The sequence below is a fragment of the Trichosurus vulpecula genome, chromosome 7 (genome assembly GCF_011100635.1).
Source record: "Trichosurus vulpecula isolate mTriVul1 chromosome 7, mTriVul1.pri, whole genome shotgun sequence".
In the NCBI taxonomy this organism is placed as follows: domain Eukaryota; kingdom Metazoa; phylum Chordata; class Mammalia; order Diprotodontia; family Phalangeridae; genus Trichosurus; species Trichosurus vulpecula.
Window position 1 is genome coordinate 275,298,750 of NC_050579.1, and position 16,657 is coordinate 275,315,406.

At 45.0% G+C, this 16,657-nt stretch overlaps 1 protein-coding gene across 2 annotated transcripts in view; it reads right to left on the reverse strand.

Moving 5' to 3' along the window:
* Positions 1 to 16,657, reverse strand: part of CPNE5 (copine 5) — a 211,239-nt gene that overhangs the window by 73,743 nt on the left and 120,839 nt on the right. For both annotated transcript variants that reach the window (XM_036769195.1, XM_036769196.1), the window contains exons 9-10: positions 15,389 to 15,492; positions 7,322 to 7,426 (exon numbers count right to left, since the gene is read on the reverse strand). In XM_036769195.1, the coding sequence (XP_036625090.1) occupies positions 7,322 to 7,426; positions 15,389 to 15,492 (209 nt within the window). The remainder of the gene's footprint in view (positions 1 to 7,321; positions 7,427 to 15,388; positions 15,493 to 16,657) is intronic.

Below are 16,657 nucleotides of genomic sequence, written 5' to 3' on the forward strand. Positions count from 1 at the left end.
ATATGCTCTTCCCCCTTAAAATTTCTCCTCCCGTAGCTTCTGAGACCTTATGTTATGCTGGATGTCCAGCTTCAGAGACTCAGGTACTAGGTGACACCATGACTAGAGTGCAGGACCTGGAGTCAGGGAGACCTCAGTTCAAATCCAGCCTCAGGCACTTTTACTAGCTGTGTGACCCGGGCAAGTCATTTAATCTCTGCTTGTCTCAGTCCCCTTATCCATAAAATGAGGATGGTAATAGCACCCAGCTCTCAGGGTTGTTGTGAGAATCTGCAATAAGGAAGACCTGAGCTGGAATCTAGGCTCACATACTGTCTAGCTGTGTGCCATAGGCAAGTCACTTAACTTCTGCCTGCCTCAGTTTCTTTAGCTGCAAAATACCTATCTGCCAAGGTGAGGATCAAATTAGATAATATTTATAAAGCACTCAGCGCAGCGCTGGCACATAACGATGGTGGTGATGATGGGGATGATGGCGTTTCCCATGTGACAGAGGGGAGAACTGTTGTCTCCCTTGCTAGAATGTAAGCCCCTTGAGAGGAGGGACTGTTTCTGCTTTGTAGCTGTATCCCCCGATGCTTAGCACAACATCTGGTAAGTGCACAAAGACCGATTGTGGATTGATCTCAGTTGTCCACGGCCATATTTAAAGCCAGCTCTTCTAATGCGGAGTCCCATAACCTCTGATGGACACACACAAAAGAGCAGGGAAGGATCCAGAAGGTTTGGCCAAAAGATGCTGCCATCATTGACTTTAGAGCCATTGCTCAGTCCTTTAATGCTGACCTGGACATTCCACAGGCATCTCAAACTCAACATGTTCACTATACTTCCCCTTAAACCCTTTCCTCCTCTGAAATTCCTCATTATCACCAAGGCTTCCCAATTTCCCTGATGCCAAGAAGACCTGAGGTCAAATCCAATCTCAGACACTTGCTGTGTGACTCAGTTTCCTCATTTGTAAAATGGAATAATTATAGCACGTACTTCCTACAGTTGTGGGGATAAAATTAGATAATATTTATGAAGCCCTTTACAAATCATAAAGCACTATATAAAGATTAGACACGCTGTATCTGTGATGGCTGACTGAGAGTCTGGGCTCTTCTCAACAATGCAAGGCTCTAGGACAGCTCCAAAGACTCATGATGGAAAAGGCTATGCGCATCCAGAGAAAGAATTACGGAGTCTGAATGCACATTGAGGCAAACTATTTGCTCTCTTTCTAAAAATTATTTTATTTTATTTCTGGTTTTGTTTCTTCTTTCTCATGATCCATTCCGTTGGTTACAATTCTTCTTTACGATTTGACTATTGTGTAACTAAGTTTAATGCGAAGGTATATGTAGGACCTATATTGGATTCTGTGCCGTCTTGCGGGGGGCGGGGAGAGGGAGGGGGAGAAGATCTGGAACTCACAAACTGGAACTCACAAACTGGTTGTAAACTAAAAATAAAAAAATTAATTAAAAAATAAAGTGATGGGCCACATTTTTTAAAAAGTGCTATATAGCTACAGTGCCCCAACCCCCTCATTGGCACATATCCAATTAGCTTCCAAATCTAGTGTGTTTCTACCTCTTGGCTCTTGTATACATCCCATTCTCTCCACTCACACAGCCACCATCCAAGTTCAGCTTTGAGTTTCCATGCTGATTAGTATTGTGAACAGGACTGTGATCAAGAGGGGAGAGGTGGATAGAGAAGGGGAGAGGAGGGGAGGGAAGGGGAGAGGAGGGGAGGGGAGGGCGGGGGAGGAAAGGGGAGAGGAGGGGAGGACAGGGCAGGGGAGGGGAGGGAAGGGGAGGGAAGGGGAGGAAAGGGGAGAGGAGGGGAGGGAAGGGGAGAGGAGGGGAGGGGAGGGGAGGGAAGGGGAGGGGAGGGGAGAGGAGGGGAGGGAAGGGGAGGGGAGGGGAGGGGAGGGAAGGGGAGGGAAGGGGAGGGGAGGGGAGGGGAGGGAAGGGGAGGGGAGGGGAGGGGAGGGGAGGGGAGGGGAGGAGAAGGGAGAGGAAGGGAAAGGAAAGGAGAGGAGAGGAGAAAGGAGAGGGGAGGGGAGGGAAGGGGAGGGGAGGGGAGGGGAGGGGATGGAAGGGGAGAGGAGGGGAGGGAAGGGGAGGGAAGGGGAGGGGAGGGGAGGGAAGGGGAAGGAAGGGGAGGAAAGGGGAGAGGAGGGGAGGGAAGGAAGGGGAGAGGAGGGGAGGGAAGGTGAGAGGAGGGGAGGGGAGGGGAGGAAAGAGGAGGGGAGCCCAAGTTCAAGTTGGGAAAGCTAATGGACAGTAAGGCACGGTGAAGGTTGTACTTCTGGAAAACCTTCTCAGGATGAAACAGGAATGAGAGTAGAAAGAATTGGTAGATAAGAGCTACCAGCTTAAAAACCCTATCTCAAATCTTTTGAAGGACAAACCCTAAAAATGCATACAAGGGCAACAGCTCAGGGATATTTTTAAAAATATACAATCCAAAGCACCGGTGATATTTGGCGCTCTGAAAGTTTTCCAATAAATTTAATAAGCAAATGGCCAAGTATCCTGAGATCCAATGAAGACATTAAGTAATAGCTCTGTAAATAAACTTGTTCTAAAACTTTTTTTTAAATCTGGATTGGAAGCCATTTGGGACAATTCTTTTTTTTTGTTTTTTTTTTGAGGGGGGAAGGCAGGCAATCGGGGTTAAGTGACTTGCCCAAGATCTCACAGCTAGTAAGTGTGTCAAGTGTCTGGGGCTGAATTTGAACTCAGGTCCTCCTGACTCCAGGGCCAGTGCTCCACTCACTGCGCCACCTAGCTGCCCCTCATTTGGGGCAATTCTTGCTGTAAGCAGAATGGAGTCTGCTCCTCTTAATGTCAAACTCCATCAGGGACTGCTGTTCCACACTCCTGACAGAAATGGACCCTGAGGAGCAACTTCAGAGGTGACTAGGTCCAGGACTGAAGGCATTAGCTTGTAAACTCCTTGAGGCCAAGGACTGTCTTTTGCTCCAGCACTTAGCATAGTGCCAGGCACACAGTAGGCACTTAATAAATGTTTATTGATTGATTGCCAGTCTTGAAAGATGCAGTGTTTATAGGTGATTAGAGCTAAGAGGGCCCTCAGCCACCACCTTGTCCAGTTCCCTCGTTTCACAGATGAGAAAACTGAGGCCCAAGGAAATTCATCAGCCATAAGATTTAGAGAGAATCCAGCACATCCTTTTAGAGCTAAGGAAAGGGAGACCCAGAAAGAATATGGGACTAGTTTTCTGTGAATAATGGACCATCTGACCAACAGAACGGGCCACTTGCCTGGAAGGGAGGCTCTGGGTCTTGGCGGGAAGCTCAGAGCAGTTTCTGTGGTCTGGGCGGGATCATCCCATCCTTCCTGATGGGTAAACAAACAAGGTCGCACAATGGTCTATAGGAAATTCCATAGGATCATAAATCTAGGTATGGAAGGAAATTAGAGGCCAACTAGACCCACCCCCTGATTTTACAAGTAAAGGGCTGTCCTTTGAATGCTACGGTTCTGCCTTTTTTGGAGGCTACTCGGGTTTGAGGTGGGGGATTTGACCCATAATGCCTCTTCCATCACTAAACTTCTACATTTTCTAAGATGCCAAAAAATCTGGATCTGAGAATGGATTCTGGTCAGATGGCTGAATAACAAGCAAGAACACCACCAAGTAGTTTATGGCTCCCAAAGCGCACTCGCACTCATTGTTTCCTATGATTCCTCACGAGAACAAACTCTGCTGTTTACTAGCTATGTGACTCCAGGCTTCACATCCCCCCACTTTACATCCATAGGCCTCAGTTTCTTCATTTGTAAAATGAGGGAGCTGGATTCGTTTGTGACCCTGGGCAAACTATTTAACCTCTATCTGCCTCAGTTATCCCAGCTGAGAAATGGGGATCATAATAGGATCTGACTCCCAAGGGATCATATGAGATAATATCGCAAAATGCTTGTTTAGCACAGCACTGGTCTCTTGTGCTAACGTAGGAGCTTAATAAATGCTTGTTTAGCACAGTACTGGTCTCTTGTGCTAAAGTAGGAGCTTAATAAATGCTTGTTTAGCACAGCACTGGTCTCTTGTGCTAAAGTAGGAGCTTAATAAATGCTTGTTCCTCCTATTCCTTTACAGTTTAAGAGCACTTTATGTCCACCAGCCCGGTGACGGAGTTAGCAGAAGGGGAAGGCAACGTGATACAGTGCGAGGAGGACCGTTCAAATCCCACCTCCATTGCTGCGCGTATAGACTTGAGCAAAATAGTTTCACTTCTTCAGAGCTCCATTCTCCCCCCTAAGGTTCCTTCCAGCTACAGATCTACAATCCTAAGATTTGGGCAAGGGTTGTTAGACTAGACGGAGAACTCCTTGAGGGCGGGGACAGCTTTATTTTGCCTCTGTATCCCCAGTGCCTGGCACATGACAGGCACTTTAATCAAATCGAGCTGAATCATTAATGCTAGAATTAGAACTCAGGCGTTCTTGATTCCTTGGACCCTGACTTTAACTCTGACCCGAATACTAGACCACATAAGTACCGCTGAGTTTAGTAAAATAAATTGGGTACATGCAAACTGGTAAGCATCTTTTCCACTGGCTGGAAGACAGGAAGGGTGAGGTAGACAGCAACCTCAGGACCCCAAGAATCATGGGTAATGTGGCATTGCGCAAAAAGGATTGGAATTAGGTGACCAGAGCTCAAGCAGGACCTCCACCACTTATTAGGCTTTGGGGAGGGGGGCAGGGAAAAAGGAGGGCCTTAATCTTTCTGAGACTCTTTTCCCATCTGCAAAGTGGGCACAATGTTTATAGGGACTTTCAGAAGTCATCTAGTCCAATCCCCTCATTTTACAGAGGGGGGAACTGAGTCCTGAAGAAGTTAAACAATTTTGTTAGAGTCTATACAGGCAGCGACAGAGGTGGGATTTGAACTGTCCTCCTCCCACTATAACATGTTGTCTCCTCCTTCTGCTACAGAAAATACTTTTAAATTGTAAAGAGATGGGAGAACAAGCATTTATTAAGCCCCTCCTTTAGCCCAAGAGAACAGCACGCACTAAACAAGCACAAATAAAAGCAGAAATAAAAATGACCCAGCAAAGAACGAAAGCAAACTTAGAAGGGAGCGCAGAAAAGCAGGGTAGCTTTAAAAATGATGTGTGGTATTTATTATGTGGTCATTTTTAAAGTGAACAATCTGAAATGGTAATTCATGGTTTTATATTGAATCCTCTCTCTATGTTGTGCTGTGCACGTGGAAATGACTTTTTTTGTCTTTTTAAATTTTTTTTAGAAAATAAGCATTTTGCAATATTATCTCATTTGATCCCTTGGGAGGCAGGGGCTGTTATGATCCCCATTTTTCAGTTGAGGAAACTGAGGCAGATAAGTTAAGTGACTTTCCTAGCGTCATACAACCAGTGTCTGAGGACAGATTTGAACTCAGGTCTTCCTGAGGCCCAGGGCTCTATCCACAACATCATCTAGATGTCTCTGGGACTTTATAGAGGTAATTTCTCTGCAGTTAAGAATCAAATTCGCTTTCAGCTCACAGGTCCTGAGATCCTTTGCTCATGCCCATGCAAGCCCCCTTTTCCTCTGCCGCAGACCTGGGGCCCCAGAACCCAGACCAAAGAGTTAGAAGTATAACTCAAACACGATTCACTGTGTGATGTTTTGTAGGCCTTTTCCCCTCCCTGGGACTCAGTCCTTCCTTGTAAGATGAGGAGGTGCAAAATGAGGTCTAGGTGAAGGTCTTTTCCAGCCTGAATAGTCAGTCTATGGTTCTGTGCAGTCGAGCCCATAGGACCAAGGCCAGATCATTGAGCTCAGACTTGAGGCATTGGCATAATATAGTGGAAAGATTTCTGAGTTTAGAGTCTGAGGACTTAATTTAAAGTCCTGGTTCTGTCACTTACTATTCTTGGGAAAATTACTTAACATCTCTGGGCCTCAGTTTACCAACCTGTAATGTAAGCAGATTGGACTAGGAGACTTCTATGACCCAATGCAATAGGGCCAGATTTCAGCCATTCCAAAATGGAAGCAGGGAATCTGGTAAAAGGAATTCCTGTTTAAGTATGGGTTGGGTTTTGAGGTCTCTTTGAACTCTAAGATTCTATAATTCTTATATATGTCATATCTATTCGTATGTGTAAATATCATTTCCCCAGGTAGAACGTAAGAGTCTTGAGGGCAGAGACTAATTCATTTTTGTCTTTGTAGGCAGTGTAGCAGATGTAGGTGGGGCCACAGCGCACAGAATGCTGGGCCAGGAGTCAGGAAGACTCATCTTCCTGAGTTCAATTCTGGGCTCAGATGCTTACTACCTGTGTGACCTTGGGCAAGTCACGTAATCCTGTTTGCCTCAGTTTCCTCATTTGTAAAATGAACTGGAGAAGGAAATGGCAAACCACTCCAGGATCTTTGCCAAGAAAACCTCAAATGGGGACACAAGGAGTAGGACATGACTGAAACCAGTGAAGAACAAAAAAGCAGACAGATAGCTGGCCTCAAAGAAAGGAAGACTTCGTTCAAGTCCCAGACATAAATTGGACAAGTCCAGTCACCTAAATACTCCATGCTTTAGGTAACTCTGTAAGATTAGAAGGCTCTAACAACCTGCATTGGTAGTGATTCCTCTCTTGGGAGTTTGATATACTAATGAAACTATCGAAAAATACTGCCCATCCCCAGGTCTGGCAACTAGTAGGCACTTAATGAATACTTGATAATTCATGACTGGTTGATTCCCTCTCTGTTCTTCCCTCCCCTTCCCCTCTGCTCCTCTTCCTCTCTGGCACCTCTTGGTGGCAAGGAACTGCCTGTCAGAGAGGTAACTTGGAGAGGCCTCCATGCCAAGGTCTTGGTTAGTCAGTCAACAAGCATTTACAAAGTGCTTACTATGTGCCAGGCACTGTGCAAAGTACTGAAGGTACAAAGAAAGGCAAAAACCTAGACCCTGTCCTCAAGGAGCTCATATTCTGAAGGGTCCTTGTGGTTTAGGAGAGGATGGGGCTCCTTATTTGGAGCTAAGTTAGTCCGAGGAGTATAGCAGGCCTCCAATGTGGGCCCTGGCTTTTCCAGATGACTCCTATCTTGGAGAGGTAGTTTAACCCAACTGTATCAATATGGAAGGGTGGTTAGGGATAGAGTGATTACAATTGGGGAAGATGGAATGGAGTTGGTTGAGTAATAGAAATAAGAAGAAAAGGAAGAGTCAGAAAGAACATGGAAGAATCTGGGTTTGGGAGAGAGATCTATGGCTCGCCATTTCAAGTCATATCACCTGGTGGGGAGGGGGATGGAGGAAGAAGAGGAGCATTTCTAATCTCACCGATCGTAGTCCCCATTGCAGAGGGCCCTCACAGGGATGGAGAAGGTTTGCCACACAGGATTCAGAGTGTTCTTCATGACTTCGGTCTTGTGACAGATGGTGAACCTAATGAAATGGAGAGGACAAGGTCCAGAACATCAAGACTTACCTCCCCCAAGTAGTCCCAGTCCAGCACCCCCCTCCATCTGCCCTCTACCCTTCCCAGAGCCATCCCCAAGGGCCCTGCTCCATCCACCCCTGTCTCCAGCCCATCCATGAAGTGGAAAGTGATCCTCCATATGGGTGGACCAGGAAAAGGAACAAGGCACAGGGGTATAAAGTCAGGATCGGGGAAGGGGGCAGGGGTGTGGAGTCAAGAGGAGAAAGAGGGAGCAGACTGTTTCCTCCCTGAGCCAATGGAGGCCACATCCCTGTGTATGTCACAGTTGGAAAGGTCACACGTGTATTTCCATGTGATCTGCCCGGGCCCACACAGACTGCCATTTATTCTTAGGAAATTTCCCAGTCAAAATGTCATGACTGTCATCACATCTCACCATTACTTTTCTCTGTGTCTATCACCCACCCACTTAAGTGTGCAGCTGAAAGGGAGGGGTGGAGGGGAAGCTGACCCCCAGGGTCAGTGTCAAGACTGAAAATGGAAATTCCCGGTTCTATTAGAGGAGGTCCAGGGTAAGGGAAATCATAGGATTTGGAGGTGAAAGAGAACTTGGACACCATGTAATACACACACACACACACACACACACACACACACACTTGTTACAGATGGAAACTGAGGCCCTGAGGAAAAAACTGGTTTGTCTGTGGTCATGCAGGTAGTTAACTATAATCAGGATTTGAATCCAGGTCTTCTGACTCCAAATACAGTGCTCCTTTTTAAAGCTGTTGTGGAGTCATTTTCAGTCATGTTGGATTCTTCATGATCCTATTTGAGGTTTTCCTGGCAAAGACACTGGAGTGGTTTGCCATCTCTTTTTCCAGCTTTTTTTTTACAGACAAGGAAACTGAGGCAAACAGGGTGAAGTGACTTGCCCAGGGTCACGCAGCTGGTAATTGAGGTCGTATTTGAACTCAGGTCTTCTTGATGCCGGGCCCAGCACTCCCCCCGCCTTTTTGTAACTACATGGTGATAATAAGAAGAATGAAGGGCTTGCCAGAGGCAAGGAGCATAAGGAAGACTGTGCTCTTGTGGAACAGGAAGACATTATCTCACCAGAAGACCAATATCCCTGTGTGGTCAAAGAACTTGGGTTCAAATTCTGCCTCTGACTCTTGGCAACCTTGGGCAAGTTATCTAGCGTCAGTTTCCTCGTCTGTAAAATGAGGGGGTTGGACTAAATGGACTCTGATCTGTGGTCCTAGGGTCGGTCCTAGCTTAGAAGATGATGGTACACACCTTACAGACCTTTCTCTCCATCCTCCCTGTCTTTCCATCCATCTCACTTGATTCCCAAAAGAATTTCCTTCCTTCCCATCCCAAAGACAGCACGCTCTAGTGGGAAAGGCATTGGCCCAGGAGACTTTCACTGACTGGCCGAATGTTATAGCACACAGAGTGCCAGGCAGAGTCAGGAAGGCCTGGGTTCAAATTCTGCCCCTGTCATTTACTAGTTGAATGACTCTGGTCAAACCACTGTATCTCTCTCAGCCTCTGTTTCTTCATCTGTACAATACCCGTAGTGGCGAAAATTAAATGAGATAATGTCCCTAAAAGAAGGGCAGCTGGGTGGTGCAGTGGATAGAATGCCAAGCCTGGAATCCGGAAGATCTGAGTTCAAAAATGGCATCAGACACTTGCTAGCTGTGTGGTCCTGGGCAAGTGATTTAACCACTTGCCTCAGTTTCCTCATCTGTAAAATGAGCTGGAGAAGGAAATGGCAAACCACTCCAGTATCTTTGCCAAGAAAGCCCCAAATGGGGTCACGCAGAGTTGCATATGACTGAACAACCGTTATGTAAAACAGCTCTGTAAATCTTAAAAGTGGTCTGTAAGTCAGTTATTATTATTCCCCCAAGGGAAGAGCTAGACACAATGGGTACAAGTTGCTGTGAGGCTAATTTAGACTCGATACGAAGAAACATTTTCTTTTTTTATCAGGATGTATTAATTATTTATTTTTTATTTATTTATACATTTGTACTTTATTTATATGGTTTTTATTGTACTTACATAATTTTTATCTTTTTTCCATTTTTATTTAATATTTTTAGTTTTCAGCATTGATTTCCACAAGAGTTTGAATTACATATTTTCTCCCCATTTCCACCCTCCCTCCCACTCCAAGACAGCTTTTATTCTGATTGCCCCGTTCCCCAGTCAGCCCTCCCATCTGTCACCCCACTCTCCCCCATCCCCTTTTTCCTTACTTTCTTGTAGGGCAAGATAGATTTCTGTGCCCCATTGCTTGTATATCTTATTTCCTAGTTGCATGAAAAAACTTTTTTTTGTTGTTTTTGAACATCTGTTTTTAAAACTTTGAGTTCCACATTCTCTCCCCTCTTCCCTCCCCACCCACCCTCCCTAAGAAGGCAAGCAATTCAACATAGGCCACATGTGTATCATTATTCAAAACTCTTCCACAATATTCTTGTTGTGAAAGACTAACTATATTTTGCTCCTTCCTATCCTACCCCCCTTGATTCAATATTCTCCCTTGACCCTGCCCCTTTTCGAAAGTGTTTGCTTTTGATTACCTCCTTCCTCTACCTGCCCTCTCTTCTAATGTCCCCCTTTTTTTATCTCCTTCCTTCTTCTTTCCTGTGGGGTACGATACCCAATTGAGTGTGTATATTATTACCTCCTCAGGTCAAATCCAATGAGAGCAAGATTCACTCATTCTCCCTCACTTGCCCCCCTTCCCTTCCTACAAAACTGCTTTTTCTTGCCACTTTTATGTGAGATAATTTACCCCATTCTATCTCTCCCTTTCTCCCTCTCTCACTTTTTCCTCTCTCATCCCTTAATTTGATTGTATTTTTTTAGATATCATCCCTCCATATTCAACTCACCCTGTGCCTAATGAGTAATGTGGACTTACTAAAGTTGAACTGTTATGTTTACATTCCTACATGGAAAGATGATGTGTATAATTCATGAGACCTCAGTATTAGGTAGCTGAAGGGAATATACATACATACATACATACATACATACATATTTTGTTGTTCAGGGAGACTAGATGTAGATGGCCCCAGGGGACCTTCTGATTGGAAGATTCTGAGCCAGAAGATGTGGGTTCAAATCCTGGCTTTGCCATTTAACTAGTTATTTGACCTTGGGCAAATCAGAGTTCAGAGTCTCTCTCTCTGTCTCTCTCTCTGTCTCTCTGTCTCTGTTTCTGTCTCTGTCTCTCTCTCTGTCTCTCTCTCCCTCTCTGTCTCTGTCTCTCTGTCTCTGTCTCTATCTGTCTGTCTGTCTGTCTCTCTCTTTTCCCCCTTGTGTTTTTAAAAATAGGACAATAATAATCATACTACCTACCTCAAAGGGTTTATGAGGCTAAAATGAAATAATACATACAAAGCAATTTTAAAACTAGAAAATGCTAATGGTTATCATCACCATCAAAATCATCTTCATCACCATTATTATCATTGGTAACTATGCCCAGGTTTCTCCTGACTTAAGAAGCATTTCCCCAAGCATCTTCCTATAATCATTCTACTTCTCTCATGCTCGTTAGGGTCAAGCTTCTGGACCATGTCATCTTTATTTGAAAACCACTGCGGTTTAGTGGAGAAAGACCTGGATTTGGAATCTACAGGACCTGAGTTCAAATCCCATTTCTGTCACAGCTCACGTGACTGGGGCAAGCTGCTTAAACTCTCTTGTTCCCAGTTTATTTATCTGTAGAATGAGAGGGAAATGATATTGTTGCTGAGTCATTTCAGTCATGTCTGACTCTTTGGGACCCCATTTGGGATTTTCTTGGCAAAGATTCTAGAGGGTTTGCCATTTCCTTCTCCAGATCATTGTATAGATGAGGAAGCTGAGGCAAACAAGATCAAGTGACTTGCTCAGGGTCACATAGCTAGTAAGTGACTTCAGACCCAGCACTCTATCCACTGCCTCACCTAGCTGCCCCCTCCCCTCAGGCAAAGGGTACAAATGTTTATTAAATGCATAGTATGTGCCAGGCACTGTGCTAAGCACTTTATGAACATCAACCCTGGGAAGTAGGTGCTATTATTATCTACATTTTAAAACTGAAGAAACTTGTGCAGACAGAGGTCAAGTGACTTATCCCAGGATCACCCAGCCAGCATCTGAAGATGGATTCAAGCTCAGGTCTTCCTAAATTCATAAACATGCTCTATCTATGATACCACACAGCTGCCGAGACGGTTAGAAAGACATGGGTAGACGTTTTTGTTGTTGAGCCCTGTCAGTTGTGTTTGACTCTTTGTGACCCTATTTGGGGTTTTCTTGGCAAAAATACTGGAGTGATTTGCCATTTCCTTCTCCAGATCATCGTATAGATGAGAAAGCTGAGGCAAACAAGATCAAGTGACTTGCCCAGGGTCACACAGCTACTAAGTGCCTGAGGCTAGATTTGAACTCAGGAAGAGGAAGTCTTCCTGGTTCTAGGCCAGGTATTTTATCCATTGTGCCTAAATGGCCTCTCGGGCTCCTTCCCACTCTAGATCCTATACAAACTGTCTCATTGGAGGTCTTTAAGAAGAGGCTAGACAAATAAGCTCTTATCAGATATGTTCTAATGAAGATCCCCTTTGTATATGGGGCAGACTAGATGAGTAGTTCCCATATGTGGCTCTCTGATACCTGTTCTGTGCTAAAAAAAAATTAATAGCCCCTTAAGCAGTAAATAAATGTAAAGAATATTATGACCGGCATATTAAATTATGCTGGGAGTTCACAACACATTTTATAGCTTTTGAACGGGATTCTCAGAATAAAAACAGTGGGAACCACTCAGTGATCTCTGAGGTTCTTTCCAACTCTCAATCTATGATATTTTTTTAGGCTATATTTGTGATTTCATTGGTATAGGGAAAAATCCTTCCCCCACTGCTGATCTCACCCGTTCTGCAACTCATAGCTTTAGAAACTTCTCAAGAGCAAGGAGAGGTTGACTTGCCCAGGGCCACACAGCCAGTATGCTTCAGAGGCAGAATTCGAACCCAAGCCTTCCTGATTCTCTGGTCATTTGCCCCTGCCTCTCTGCCTGATGGAAGCTTCATGTATCTCCTCAGTTCTTATCTATCACAATAGTCTTCAATGCTATAAAATCATTTGTTCCTTCTGAAAAATCTCTCTGGCCCAAAGATTTGTTCTGTCTTTCCATTCTGTCTCCCTAGCTGCTCGTCTCTCCTTCTCCTTTATCCTCTGCTCTGCCCCCATCTGATAACTATGGGTCATCACAAGCCCGAGGCTTTCTGTCCTCTTTCTACCTTCTCTCCCTCTACCATGAGCTCTTTGGCTCTTGTAGTTCCACCTGCCACCTGTAGAGGGACAGCTACCACCTTACATCTTTAGTCCTCAATGTTCTCCTCCGGCCTAAATCTCTTGAAGGTTCTCTCCAGCTCCGGACTACCGTGATTTTGTGATTTCCAGCAGCCTGCATAATTACCTTTGCTGGGATCTCCTAAACTTTGACTGCTTTGAACTTTGGGTGCAAACAAACTGTTCAGGAATGGTTAAACAAACATGAATAGCCTGGAATTGATGGATAATCTGATGAAGAATTCAGAAAAGCCCAGGAAGGCATACGAACTGATGCAAAAGAAAAAGAAGGGCAACTAGGAAAACAGCATGCACGATGACTACAGCCATGCAAATGGAAAGAACAGCAACAAAAGAAATAGAACGCTGCAAGTTCTAAATCCCGAGTTCTGCCCAGAGGAGCAATGAAAAAGCATTCCTCCCTCCGTTCTTTGAAGAAGTGGGGGACCATGGGTGTGGAGCACTGCATATACTGTCAGACACAGGAGATGGCTTGGTTAGTTTAACAGAACTGCTTCTCCCCCCTTTGTTTTTATTTTATTTATTTTGTCATAAAGAATGATTTGGTGAGTAGGTTGGGGAGGAAGATGGGATACATCCCAACATGAAGGTGATGTAAAAAAAAAGGTCTTAATAAAAATTTGTAAAGTAAATTGCTCTCTTCAGCCACAAATTTTCCATTACTATCAACAACACTACATGTTAGGTCCCTCCACCACAAACACTTGGAAAGCCTCTTTAACTGCCCTCCCTCCTTTAGCTTCTCCATTCATTCCATCACCAAGTCCTTCCTGAGTGGCTTGCTCCCTCCCCCTCACCCCTCCTCTCTCTGCTTCCTCTCTCTTTTCTCTCCTCTCCTTCTCCTCTCTCCCCCCCTCTCTCCTGCTCTCTCTTTTTCACTTCTCTCCTCTCTCTGCTTCCTCTCTCTTTTCTTGCCTTTCTCTCTTCCTCCTCTCTTTCTCTCCTCTCTCTCTTTTCTTTCCTCTCTCTCATTCTCCTCTCTCTTCCTCTCCCCCCCACTCTCTCTTTCTCTCTGTCTCTGTCTCTCCTGTTTCTCTCTGCTCTGACTGTCTGTCTCTGTTTGTCTCTGTGTCTGTCTGTCTCTCTGTCTGTCTCTCTGTCACTCTGTCTCTTCTCTTCCTCTCTCCACCCCCCTCTCCTGCTCTCTCTCTGTCTCTGTTTGTCTCTGTGTCTGTCTATCTCTGTCTCTGTCTCTCTCTGTCTCTATCTCTCTCTGTCTCTGTCTCTGTCTCTGTCTCTCTCTCTCTCTGTGTGTCTCTCTCTCTCTGTCTCTCTCTGTCTCTGTCTCTCTGTCTCTTACTCTCCCTCCCTCCCTCCCTCCCTTCCCACCACTCTCTACCACCCTTATCCAGGCCTTCAACACATCACGCCTGGATTACTGCAACAGCCTCCTACCTGCTCTCTCCCTGTCACGAGTCCCTCCCCGCTCTGATCCATCCTACACACACTGTCAGAATAATCTTCCTCAAATGCTGTTTTCATCCTGTCACTCCTATGCCTAAGATCCCACAGTGGTTCTCCACACTTGGCTAGGCAGTATGTCCCACTAGGCTGGCCTGGCCTTCTGGGCATTGACGTACCGCCTCCCCAGAACCCAGCAGACCTACGCCTAAACACGGTTCTACCTGGCTTTTACATCATTTTCATTGTGGGTGCAAACAGAATTTTTGCATATGGAACAATATTTTAAAACCACTTTGGTATTTTTTTCTCTCCAAATTCAAGCCAACAAGAATTATTTAAAGGAATCCTACAGTGAATTCCTTTGGTGAACCAAAGAATCCCTTTGTAATGCAAATAATCACCCACTAGTTTCACTGTTTTTGGAAGTTCAGATTTTAAAATTGGCTTTTTTATCTTTTAAAGTGAAACATACCTAGGCTCCCTTTATACAGAATCATAGAATTTTCAGTTGAGAAGGACATTAGACATGGGCCCCCTTTTAATAATAACAATAGCTGGAATTTATATTTCATTTTAAGGTTTGAAAGACCAACTTATTTGATCCTCACCAACAACCCTCTGGAGGTATCACCCCATTTTACAGATGGGGAAACTGAGGCTGGGAGAGGTTAAGTGACTTACCCAAGGTCTCCTGCGTACTAAGTATCTGAGACAGGACTCCAGGCCCAGCTTTTATTTTCTCTCCCCCGGTTTAATCCATCTTGTAGTGCAGTGGATAGAGAGCAGGGCCTGGACTCAGAAAGACTCCTCTTCCTGAGTTCAAACCAACCTCAGACACTTACTAGCTGCGTGACCCTGGGTAAGTCATTTCACCCTGTTTGCCTCAGTTTCCTCATCTGTAAAATGAGCTGGAGAAGGACATGGCAAACCACTCCAGGATCTTTGCCAAGACAGCCCCAGATGGGGTCATGAAGGGTTGGACACAACCGAAAATGACTCAACAACAAGGTCTCTACTACCTTCAAACAAAACCCTCCTGCCCACTTATTGAGAGGGAGCACCAGGCAGGGGCCTCAGGAATAGGCATGTCCCGGGTTTGTGATGTCACCAGCACCAGGCCCACTCCAGGGGCAAAGGAGGGGGGTATAAATGGGTAAGAAAGCTGGGAAGAAACTCACGTTCCATCCTCGTTGCTCCTGTAGAACACCAGGAAGGGGTCCGATTTACCAAAGAAATCTTTCTTGTCCAACTTGTTGGCACAGAACTGCATTGTGGCAACATCCTGTAGGAAAAGAGGAAGATATCAGAGATTAAGAGGGAGAGGAACAAGGATCTGGCCCATTCTCTGGAGAAAAAAAAATTGCCAGGCCCTGGAGAAAGCGGACCCTCTAGAGACTGCAACCGAGCCCGAGATTCACCAGTGTCACCGACACTGGTTCACTGATACGTTCTTTTTTTAACTAAAGCATTAACTTTGCTTAAGGTTACACAGGAATTGAAGAGCAGACCTGGGTTGGAATCCTAGCTCTGTCAATACCTTGCTATATAATGTTAGGCCAGTCGCTTTTAGATCTCTGGGCCTCTGTTTCCTCATCTATAAAACAGGATTGGTTTTTAAGAACTTTAAGGTCCCTTTCCATTTTTATATTCTCTGATTTTAATATTTAATTAACTGAAAAGAACTTTTTTTATCTGAGTGTGAAATTCATTTGTTTCTTTGGTAAATATTATTTCTATTTTGTTGCCCAATAAGTGTTTGGGCTTTATTGATGGGGATGGGGGGTGGGGTTTGTTTGCTTAATGTCAAATTTAAGTATGTTACAGGCTAGTCCGGGTAGTCACATAGTATACCAGGATTCAGGGATGGCCCCCCAGTGAGGTAGCGGGAGAAAGAGACTGTGGAACAGAAGTGGGGGCAAAGAGGGCAAGAAGAGCCTGGGCCTAATGGAGATGAGTGCCAGGGAGTGGACAGGAGTGTTCAAATGAGTTGGCATCCAACTTGGGCTTTTTTCTGCCTCTCGCGTTTCAACAAACACCTCCCCAACAGCCAGTTGCCCATATGTGCTCACAGTAGCCCTGAGGTCTTAATCTGTGGCAGAAGTCAGATGAATGAGAGGAGAATTCCGGCTTTTGGGTGATCCAGGATTTATAGAACGTTTAGAGCAAGAAGGGACCTTGGTGACCCATCTTATCCAATTTTTGTTGATGGTACCACCATTTTTCCAGTCTTGTAGGTTCACAATCTTGGAGCCACCCTTTACTCTTGGTTTTCCCTCACCCAACATAGCCAATCAGTTGCCAAGTCTTAAAGTCTTCACATCATCTCTGGCAAATATCCCCTTCTCTCTACTCATAGGGCCACCACTTTAGTTCAGACTGTCACTAATTCTCACCTGAATTAATACAATGGACTCTTTTTTTAAAATTCAATTTGAGCTTAAATACAA